The sequence below is a fragment of the Oryx dammah genome, unplaced genomic scaffold (genome assembly GCF_014754425.2).
Source record: "Oryx dammah isolate SB20612 unplaced genomic scaffold, SCBI_Odam_1.1 HiC_scaffold_22, whole genome shotgun sequence".
NCBI lineage: Eukaryota > Metazoa > Chordata > Mammalia > Artiodactyla > Bovidae > Oryx > Oryx dammah.
In genome coordinates this window covers 26,781,906-26,793,832 of record NW_024070206.1, presented here as the reverse complement: position 1 = coordinate 26,793,832, position 11,927 = coordinate 26,781,906, and the positions used below count along the sequence as shown (strand labels likewise).

Below are 11,927 nucleotides of genomic sequence, written 5' to 3'. Positions count from 1 at the left end.
CAGCAGCAGCAGCAGCAGCAGCAGCAGCAGCAGCAGCAGCAGCAGCAAGCGACTTAGCAGGCACGCGCTAACGCAAATAGTAGAAGAGTGAGGAGTCGGAGACGTGGCGGCAGCAGAAGCAGTGTGGCTGCTCACCGGCAAGAGGTTTCAGCTGTCCTCCACGAGAGGATGCTGGTCCTCACACACACACACACACACACAAAAACAGCTCCAGGCAGATTTGTGAAGGAGACCGTGTCTACTTGACATCAAGAATCTCCCCCTTCCTCCTACTTATTCATTCCAATAGTCTCTTCCTTTTTGTTCTCAGGAACATATCAGATATTTTCCCAGCGAAATACAAATGGCTAACATGGCTTCATCTGTTTCTTCCCAGAGGTAATTACAGAGATCAAAGCCTAAAGCAAAAGCAGTGTAGTTGAATCACACGTCCCAGGGGCTGGGCAGGTGATGTAAAGAAGCAAAGCATGTAGCAGTTAAGGAAAGCAGGAAGGGGTGACCCAGACGGAGCAGATCACTGGCCTCTGGCAAAGATGGCCTCCAGCTCCCACACTCTTTTGCCAAATGGGTTTGTGGGCTCCAGCCTTCCCAAATCTGACATTTCATTTACAGTTCAAAGTTTTGTGGAAACCCCCAGTTTAAAAAATTTCAGACTTCTACTGTTTGAGGGCTAAGCTTAACACACCTGATAGTTGCATTTATCTGTGGGCTACCTGTTTGTATATGTGGATTGCAGGAAGATGTTCAAACCTTCAAAAGGCTATACGGACCAGTGGAAAGAGATTGGAGTGCCCCACGCCTATTGAAATACCAGCTCTATCTCCCACAGTAAGTGAGAGCAAATGACTTAACATCACTGAGCTTAACTCCTTATTTGTAAATTGGGGATAAATCATTCCTGTCTCACAAAAATTATATAACATATAAAAAGCATGCATCAGAGTCTAGCACTCAGTAATTGTTTCATATGTGGTCACTGCTACCACCACTGCTTACGTTTAATATAGTGGGATTGTGGGCATCCACCAACACATGGGGAAGGTACTCAAAAGGGCTACATTCCCTGGAACCACTCAGACACACCATGAAGGAGGGTCTCCTATCTGTATATAAAATGATTCCTGGCTGTCGAGTTTGATGTGGATATAGTCTGATCATGCATGTGCCAAAGAAGTCCATGGTTGTAGGTTATTGGATCATTGACATGAGACATCAAAATATACAACTTATATTTGAACAAAGAGGTGATGTTGCTACATACATTGCAATCAATAAAGAATAATTTTATTTTAGACGGGTTCTAGCTTTTATTTTTTAAAAAATGATACCTTTAGATTTTTTTCTCAAAAAATCTATAGTATAATATCTAGATAGCTTTGATATCTATAGTATGCAAAATTTGTAGCAAAACTTCATTTACTTAATAATTTATGGAGTGAGAGAGATGACAAAAAAGATGGCATAAAGGCAAGCTTATGTGAAAGTGAATTTAATATATTTGTAATCTCATAATTTTAAGTCCTAGTCCATAGTGTAAAGTCCTTGTAAATAAATAGGAAAGTTGATTAAATCCTAATAAGGAAAATACAATTCAAACTAACCGTATTAAAATAGACTAGAATAGTCCCAGTTATCTCATTTCTTTCTCTTTAATTTCAGTCTGGATTCTGCCAAAACTGAAGTCCTTTACCATGGATGCTTCCCTTTAAAAAACACAGGGGAGAAATAGACCCAGAAATGCACAGGGTAGAATAAGGCAAAGAATCTGATGTCAGCCATATCTATTCCGCAGGACGGTAAGGGATTGGCAATAAATATGCTGAATCTGGAATCTGAGGACACCAATACAGAGATGTTAGGAGCAAGATTCCTGGTACATGTGTGTCCAATAGGTAGCACTGGTGGTGGTGATGGTGGTCTGGTTTAGCCGCTGAGTCATGTTTGACTCTGCGATCCCATGGACTGTAGCCTGCCAGGCTCCTGTTTCCATGGGAGTTCCCAGGCAAGAATACTGGAGTAGGCTGTCACTTCCTCCTCCAGGGAGCTTCCTGACCCAGGGCTCCTGCATTACAGGCAGCCTTCTATATTGCAGGCAGATTCTTTACTGACTGAGCCTCTGAGGAAGCCATAGGTAACATTACTAAGGATTAATCCTTTTGGGTCAATTTCCATGAAATAGGTCTTCAAATTTTCTTTTATGAACCTTCTTTCAATTGTTCTCTCCAACTTTATTAAGTGACAACATTCTCAAAGTTCTGATAATTATTTTAATAAGGCCAGTTTGTTTATCCTTGGATGAAGCAAGGAAGAGGGAGAGAAAAAGTGATGTATCAGCAGTTGTTCTAAGTTAAAACAGAAGAGAAAGATGACTGTCAAAGAATTTATGACTATGATAATCAAGATTGCTGATTGGTATTCTACATACATTTTAAATGATGTCAGCATACGAGATTCATCTGTTTACTACTTTAGGACCAGCTTTGTTTGTTTTGGTGGTTGCACTATTTCCACCCATTTCAAAGGAATTTGCTTTCAATCATGCCTTATTTTTATATTTAGTTTACATAGAACAGTCATATTTTCTTGGTTTTATTTTTTCCCTAAGAATTTCAGTTCAGAGCAATACTATATATTTGAGGTGGTTTTTGTGAATTTCTTTATGTTTGTTTTGATATCTGATTGGGACAAGGTGTGTCCTTCTGTAGACTTTCTGGTTTCTGGAAATAATTTTTTTCTTTTTCATGCCATAAATCAGATGGTTAAATAGGTCCCCTTACATTGTTTCTTTTAGAGTGAAAATATCTTATGGAAAAAGGGAAGGAAGTCTGAGAGAATATGACAGTAAGTTTTAGAAAACCATTATCCTCTTTTCTCCTCCCCCTTTGCACAGCTAAATAACTTCTGATGCAATGAAAAACACCAATCAGTCATTTTCTCTTAATTTGTCTGCTTCTTCAGACCTTGCTGCCCCATGGCCTCTAATAATAGAACACTGTAAAAAAATGTATTCAAGGGCAAATAATAAAAATAGGTTTTATATTTCTAGTATTTGTGATGGTAGAATATGAAATACAGTAAAGTTGGGCTACCAAGGAAAAGCCAAATTTAGAGATCTAGAAAGCAAGAAATATTCCATAAAGCTCTCAACCAGTTTTTTTTTACATTTTTATGTTTGGGAACCCTGCTGACCACTAGTGAAATGACAAAAGTGTATAAAATGTAGTCCTTGCCTTTGATGAACTTACATACCAAAATCATCAGTCAGTTCAGTTGCTCAGTCGTGTCCAACTCTGCAACCCCATGGACCACAGCACACCAGGCCTCCCTGTCCATCACCAACTCCTGGAGTCCACCCAAATTCATGTCCATTGAGTCGGTGAAGCAATCCAACTATCTCATCCTCTGTTGTCTCCTTCTCCTCCTGCCTTCAGTCTTTCCCAGCACCAGGGTCTTTTCAAATGAGTCAGCTCTTCGCATCAGGTAGCCAAAGTATTGGAGTTTCAGCTTCAATATCAGTCCTTCCAGTGAACACTCAGGACTGATCTCCTTTAGGATGGACTGGTTGGATCTCCTTGCAGTCCAGGTCTCTTGACTCCAAGACCCAAGAGTCTTCTCCAACACCACAGTTCAAAAGCATCAATTCTTCGGTGTTCAGCTTTCTTTGTGGTCCAACTCTCACATCCATACATGACTACTGGAAAAAGCCATAGCTTTGACTAGACAGACATTTTGTTGACAAAGTGATGCCTCTGCTTTTTAATATGCTATCTAGGTTGGTTATAGCTTTTCTTCCAAGGAGTAAGCGTCTTTTAATTTCATGGCTACAGTCACCATCTGCAGTGATTTTGGAGCCCCCCAAAATAAAGTCAGCCACTGTTTCCACTGTTTCCCCATCTATTTGCCATGAAGTGATGGGACTGTATGCCATGATCTTAGTTTTCTGAATGTTGAGTTTTAAGCCAATTTTTTCACTCTTCTCTTTCATTTTCATCAAGAACCTCTTTAGTTCTTCTTCACTTTCTGCCATAAGGATGGTGTCATCTGCATATCTGAGGTTATTGATATTTCTCCCAGCAATCTTGATTCCAGCTTGTGCTTCATCCAGTCCAGCGTTTCTCATGATGTACTCTGTATATAAGTTAAATAAGCAGGGTGACAATATACAGCCTTGACGTACTCCTTTTCCTATTTGGAGCCAGGCTGTTGTTCCATGTCCAGTTCTAACTGTTGCTTCCTGACCTGCATACAGATTTCTCACTAGGGAGGTCAGGTGGTCTGGTATTCCCATCTCTTTCAGAATTTTCCACAGTTTATTGTGGTCCACACAGTCAAAGGCTTTGGCATAGTCAATAAAGCAAAAATAGATCTTTCTATTTCTATTGGTCTTCCAAAATCATAGCAATACTGAAATTATAAGATATTTGAAGATGACCTCAGGGATATAAGGATGTCTATAGAGTATGTGTGTGGTCTTTTGGTTGTTTGGTTGTCTTTTGGTTGTTTGTTAATACCTTTATTGAGATAGGATGTATATGGGATAAAACACACCCACTCAACACGCACATTTCAATGATACTTAGTAAATTTACACAGTTGTGCAGTCATCACCACAATCCAGTTTTCGAAAATTAGCATCATTCCAAAAAATGTCATTGGGTGCCCATTTGCAATAAATCTTGCTCTCCCACCCCCTGCCACAGATGCTCATTGGTCTGCTTTATCAGAACAGCCTTCAGTCTAGGGCTAAAGCTGACCTCAGTACTGAAGACAGTGACCCTCTGGAGACCTGACCCGGCACTAGTGGGAACGTGAACCGCCCTTAGCCATGGGTGGCTAATCCTCCAGGGATTTTTCCTCCTACCCCTTGCCTGTGGCTCTTTCCTCAGTCTCGTTAGTTCTCTTATCTTTGGCCTTAAATTCAAGAGGGCCTATCCAAATCTCTGACAGCAGTGGCCTCTCTGTATAACTCTCTCCTCTGAAGCTTTGCCCTATTAGTTTCAGTTGCTCTGTCTTCCAGTTCTCAGTTCTGGCTCTTCAACCCAAAGACACTACTGGGCTTGATGTGTCTTCCTCCTCCCTGCATTATGGCCTGTTGTTAGGGTGGGGTTAATCACTGGGCTTTCAATTCGTTTGTTCTCTTGTCCCAGGGACTGCTGTCCTGTGCTGCCTGTTGTCCAGTGTCTGGAGACACATGGTTTTATATATTTTGAACAATTTCCTAGCTCTTTAAAGTGGGAGGGTTAATCTAGTCTCTATTATTCTATCATGAGTAGAAGAACAAGTTTTAGGGGTTTTGTCTGGTTTTAATTAATTATTTATTTTTGGTTGCACTGGATCTTCATTGCTGTGAGTGGGCTTCTTGTTGCGGTGACTTCTCTTGCACGGGCTTATTTGACCCATGATATGTGGTATCTTCCCAGACCAGGATAGAACCCAAGTCCCCTGTGTTAGCAAGTGGATTCTTAACCATTGGACCACCAGGAAAGTCCACAAGTTCTGGTTTTAAGTGTTTTAAAAATCATTCCCATATGCCTTCTACCTGTGGCCAGTTTAATATAATAGAATTAATTCTCAGTAAGTCAGCAGTGGATTAATCCAATTTTGAGATCAAACATAGTAAATATACAGAGACATATATACATACTCAATAGATGTGTGTGTTTATACTTAAAAACCATAAAAATAAGGATGAATCTGTGAAAATCTCTTTATATTGTTATGAACTACAATGCTTGCCATGTTATGTCAACTTAGCTGCAATCTATCCCTTCCCAGGCCACATGTAGATAAATGTCATCCTGAATTTCATGAGGAATGGGGGTCAGACGATGACTTAGTTTTTAGATTTTTTAAAAATGAATTTCTTTTGTAACCTCTTGGATGAGACTGCAGATTTGCTTAGTGGAGAAGAGAATGTTAGTAATAGAAGAGTGGAGGCAATGAGCATCACACCCAGTACCCTGCATGATGTACTTAATAGTATGCTCTCATCCAGACAACTGTGTTTGGATCCTTGCAATAATTTTAAAAATACTTATTTATTTATTTGGCTGTGCTGGGTCTTAGTTGTAGCAATTCAGGATTTTTAGTTGTGACACATGGGATCTATTAATAGTTCCCTGACCAGGGATCAAACCCAACCCCTGCATTGGGAGGGTGGAGTCTTAGCCACTAGACCACCAGGGAAGTTCCTCTTGCCATATTTTTGAATAATATTTACAGACTGATAAATGTATTCTTTTCTCAGGATATTATAGTTCTTAGTGACAGAAATCCCCACCCAAACTAGTTAAGCAAACAGAGTCTTGCCTGGCTAGCTAAACTTGAGGTCTAGTTTCGGATGTGGCTGGATGTGTGTCATGCTAAGTCGCTTCAGTCGTGTCCGACTCTTTGCAGCCCTATGGAGTGTACCCCACCAGGCTCCTCTGTCCATGGGATTCTCCAGGTAAGAATACAGGAGTGGCTGGATATAGGACTCCAAAAAATGTTATTAGCTTTCCAATTTTCTCTCTCCAACTTGAACTCTGTTTCCTTTATCCTGACTTCATTCTCAGAAGATTCTTCCATCCTAGTTACAAGATGGTTGCCTGGGGCTGCCTATTTCCACTTCATATTCCACAAATGCCAAGGAAAGGTCCCAAGATCCACTCTGGATCAGCCGAGGTCACATGTCCACACTGACCACGTTGGCAAAGGAAACGTGATGATGCCCTGACTGGTTTAAGCCAAGGTCATATATTTTCCTTAAGAATCTAAGAGGGTAGAGCTGTTCTCAGATCATGTGACCCAAGGCTGGAGATCAGACTGTGGTTAGAAGTTGGGTGAATGATTGCTGGAGAGGCAAGTAATAAATGTACTCTCTGTACATAAGATGTAATCATAGCCAAATATATTTACACTAACTCCACTTCAAACTGTATTTTGACTATTACAGCCTATACTTCTTGCCCCCAACACACATCTAATCCTATTACCCTAAACAGCTGAAGGCTGATTATACTTACATATATTGTGCAAGAGGAGAATAGACAAGGAGAATATATAGTCAGACAATGGAAATCTTGAAAGACCTCATAGAAAGGGGAAGACTTTAATATCAAGGGATGGAAGGTGATGGACATTCCAGGAGAAGAGAACAGCACGAGGAGAACAGGCAGGAAAATAGACAACAATAAGTAGGTCAATGAAAGTAAGTGTTGGGATCCAGGGTGAGACTATAAAGAGACTAAGGGACGGTCTTGCTGGTTCTTGTGCCCAGGCTACAGATTTGAGTGACTCTGAATGTGCTTAAGGCCTAGGTCAGCAAATTTTGTCTATAAAGATCCAGATAGCAAATGTTTCAGAGGTCAAGGGCAAAAATCATAGATATAAGGCACCAACCTATACAATAAGAAATCAAATTTGCATAATGAAGTTCAAACTATAATAAAAATCATTCTTTTTTGCATATAGGCCTGCCATATGAAATTCTTTGTGGGGGGATCACATTTTACTGCACTGAGGTTCAAAGTGAGCATGGCCTATGGACAAAGGCATGAATGCATGCTTGCTCAGTTGTGTCCGACTTTTTGGAACATTATGGACTGTAGCCCGGCAGGCTCCTCTGTTCATGAGGATTCTCCAGGCAAGAATACTGAAGTGAGTTGCCACACGCTTATCCAGGGGATCTTGCCGACCCAGAGATCTAACTCAAGTCTCTTACGTCTCCCGCATTTATCGCTAATGCCACCTGGGAAGCCCGAGTGCATGAATCCACGTGTAAAAACCATTCTTAGTTCACAAACCAGACAAAAACAGGCAGCTGGATGTAACCCACGGGCCATGGCTTGTTGACCTCTGCACCAGGGACTCAGTTCATGCTTTTGAGAAGGGGAGGTTATCTGATCATAATGTTGTTACATCAGCATGAGACACATTGGAGGCAGTAGCGTAGAGGCAAGAGATAGTGAGGACCTAAATGAGACCGTCTTGGGTTTGGGTGGTCATGTTCAAGTAAGTAGCTGACATGAGAAGTAACAATTTGGGGTCAAATCAAAATCAGATGGAGCAGCATTAACCACTCAGATCATAAACCCTTATCGTAAGGAATGTCGGCTCCCTTTTCTGTAACCTCCTTGACCTGTGCAGGTCCTCTTATTTGTATTGGGAAAGGAGTCCAGATGCCTTCAGGCAAGTCTTGCCCCTGATAGAAGCAGATGTAAGAAAAGATAAAAGAGCCTCCAGAAATAAAACACTGGCAAGATGACTGACTGACAAAGAAGAGGGCCAACTCTTCGAGTTCTGTTATCAGGGGCTGTAGAGACCCTTTGAAAGAAGAATCACTTCTCTCCTAAAAATTTTGGCGCTACAGAGAGTCATCATGTCTTTGGAGCCCATCCTGTTTGGTTATATAAACTTCTTAATTGGGTCAAACTCTCAGTTATCTAATACAAATCCTAATTCTCAACAGCTTTTAAGGCCACTTTAGATAGATACTACATCAAGTGAAACTGTTTTCAAAAAAATGGAAGGTGCTATGTTTCATCTTGAACTGGAACCTTATTTACCTAGAGTCCAAGGTGAATATGCAAGCGTGTTTCAAGAAGCAGCTCTGGGCCATAGAAGTCTGTTTATAGGGAGGACCAGGGATCCTGCTTGGATAGTCAGTGTTGTGGGAGAGAGGTGGTTCTCAGAAAGGTGGTGTCTGTCAATTCAGTTGTTCTCTAATATGGTTCCTATAGACTTATCCCCAGTCTTAGCGTACTGGGGAGACAACAAAGGAGGGAGTAAAAACTGCACTGTTTACAATAGCCAAGACATGGAAGCAACCTAAATATCCATCGACAGAGGAATGGATAAAGATGTGGTACATATATACAATGGAATACTACTCGGCCATTAAAAATAATGAAATAATGCCACTTGCAGTCACATGGATGGACCTAGAGAATGTCATACCGAGTGAAGTAAGTCAGACAGAGAAGGAGAAATACCATATGACATCCCTTATATGTGGAATCTAAAAAGAAATGATACAAATGAACTTACAAAACAGAAAGAAACTCACAAACATAAGCAAACTTATGGTTGCTGGGGGGAAGGGATAGTTAGGGACCTTGGGAAGGTCATGTATACACTGCTATATTTAAAATGGATGACCAACAAAGACCTATTGTATAGCACATGGAACTCTGCTCGATGTTATGTGGCAGCCTGGATGGGAGGGGGTTTGGGGGAGAATGAATACGTGTATATATACGGCTGAGTCCCTTCCCTGTTCACCTGAAACTGCCACAACACTGTTAATTGGCTATACCCCAGTACAAAATGTTTTTGTTGTTTAAAAAAACAAAACTGTGCTAAGAGATTAAGAACCCTTGGAATTCAACATTTCATCAGTAACAGGAGACTGGCTCTTGGCCTAAGTCTCAGTACCCTTGATTCAGGTATTTACTATTTGGGGGTACATGTTGGCAGCAGGGCACCTGCATGTCCCTGAAAGTGAAGAGGCTCCTTAAATTTTGTTGCTTAGTCCCTGGTCCCAGCCCTGGTTAGCAGTCATAGACAGCAAGATGGCAATCTTGGTGACAGCAAGATGCTAGCAGGTGGATGGGGTGCGGTGGTGGGGAGTGGGGGAGTGGTGAGTTGCACAGGAGGCCATTGTGTGCCGTCTGCAAAAAATTCATGAAACGAGAGTCACTCTCTGAGCACATAGGGGGCAAATGTCAGGGTGGCCTCAGAATATGATTGTTGCATCACATCCTTGGAGGTATTAACATATGCAGACTTCAGTGTTAATGGAGAGACATGAATTCCTCTTCCACACATCAAAATGTATTTGGTGCATTTCATTCCTCCTGGAAAACTACAGAGAAATTACAGCGGTGCAACTGTGTTATTTCCCACTAAGTGTTTGCTTTATAATGGAGGAAAACAGGCATATTTCTTAAGGAACAGGTGTAGTGCTAGTGGATAGGAGAATAGCAAACAGCAGGGGCCCGCTGCCTTGGCAACAGCTTGGTGTCCTAGCAACAAGCATATTCATTTGCCTGGCCTGCCCTGTGGAGTTCTGTCAACAGAGGTAAAGAGCTCACCCACTAAACTTAAGTGGCAGCCTTTCTGTTCCAGAGTGGAGCTAGGCCAGTAAGTGTAAACTTGGAAGTGGAGAAGAAAATGAATCATTCTGCCAAGAAGCCAGTAGTTTGGAAGCTAAGAGGTCAGCAATGTAGGAGTTAAATTGATTCACATTTACTCTTTATCTAGATGTTGGATATCCGTTTCTTTATTTGTTCGCGCTCCTAAAGGAAGGATCAAAAATATGGTGGTGGTGGCTAAATTAGCCATGACTATGGCTCTGCCCCTCAGGCTTTCTTTGGGTTAAGAAGTGTGTTATTTTCCCCAAGCTTCATTTGGCCTGTGCCTCTCTGTTTGAAGCCACAAACACTAGGAGAAAGAAGACAGGACAGTGGCAGTAATTTAAATGTGGGAGCTTCCCTTTTCCCACATATTTTCATGGTAATCGTTAAATTCTGTTAGAATGATTGAGAAGATTTTTGATCTGGAAAATGTCCAAAATATTTCATGAGACCCATAGGAAATTTCAAATGATTGGAACTAGCCATGGGATAGGATAAAGGGCAAATTTTCTGAAGCTGAGGCCAGGCCAGGGCAAAAAAAATAATAATAATAATTATATATATATATATATAACATATATATATATACACACACACACACTTTAGGTATAATTTCAAAGAGTACATAATAAGGAATTAAATACTTAAAACATATTCCTTTAGAGTGGTTTAACTCTTTTATTAGTGGGTGTCATAGTCTAGTAGGTTATATACACACATACACAAAATGTTTAAAAATCTTTCACAACTAAATCAACAAGAAGCCAAAAAGAAAAGATATCTTTAATAATGAATCTTAGGGAATTCCCTGGCGGTCCAGTGATTGGAACTCTGTGCTTTCACTACCAAGGGCCCAGGTCCACAAGCCATGCAGTACAGCAAGAAAAAAAGTTTAAAAAAATGAATCTTAGCTGTTAGTTTCTAAAAGAAATTCAATCTTTCATTTTGACTCAAAATGATGTCATAAAGTTCTAGTTTTAAAAAAAGTAACAGAGTAATGAAAAAAATTATAAAGTTAGTTTAAAAATTCAAATGGATGCCTGAAAAATGTCTTTGGTAACTGTGGAGATCATTGTTCATAACAAAGAACATGCTGAGTAACTATGCTGGGATCATTATGACAACTTAGGCTTTTCAAATGAATTCTTACACATTTGAAATGAATTCCTTACATCCAAGCTAGCGACTGACCAACCAATTTAGAGATTGAAACTACAAATAGATGGTATTATATTTCAGCTGATTACATGTAATTGATTAGTAAAAGTAAAGCACATAGAGATGAGACTATTTTTTGGAGTGTGATGTCAAGAAAAAGAAACAAATGATACTGAGTGAAGATATAAGGCAAGTTTCGGCAGAGCATTAGGAGAACCTGGAAATAATCACAGGTAAAGCCAATCATTGCAGCAATGAAATTAAAAGACGCTTACTCCTTGGAAGGAAAGTTATGACCAACCTAGATAGCATATGAAAAAGCAGAGACATTACTTTGCCAACAATGGTCCATCTACTCAAGGCTATGGTTTTTCGAGTGGTCATGTATGGATGTGAGAGTTGGACTATAAAGAAAGCTGAGTGCTGAAGAATTGATGCTTTTGAACTGTGGTGTTTGAGAAGACTCTTGAGAGTCCCTTGGACTGCAAGGAAATCCAACCAGTCCATCCTAAAGGAGATCAGTCCTGGGTGTTCATTGGAAGGACTGATGTTGAGGCTGAAACTCCAATACTTTGTCCACCTGATGTGAAGAGCTAACTTATTGGAAAAGACCCTGATGCTGGGAAAGATTGAGGGCAGGAGGAGAAGGGGATG

At 40.6% G+C, this 11,927-nt stretch overlaps 1 protein-coding gene across 1 annotated transcript in view; it reads right to left on the bottom strand.

Moving 5' to 3' along the window:
- LOC120880832 (ribosomal biogenesis factor-like) overlaps positions 1-7,823 on the bottom strand; it is a 16,430-nt gene extending 8,607 nt beyond the window's left edge. The window contains exon 1 of the mRNA XM_040264236.1: positions 7,703-7,823. Coding sequence (XP_040120170.1) covers positions 7,703-7,823 — 121 coding nt within the window. The remainder of the gene's footprint in view (positions 1-7,702) is intronic.
- Between the last annotated feature and the right edge of the window lie 4,104 nt (positions 7,824-11,927).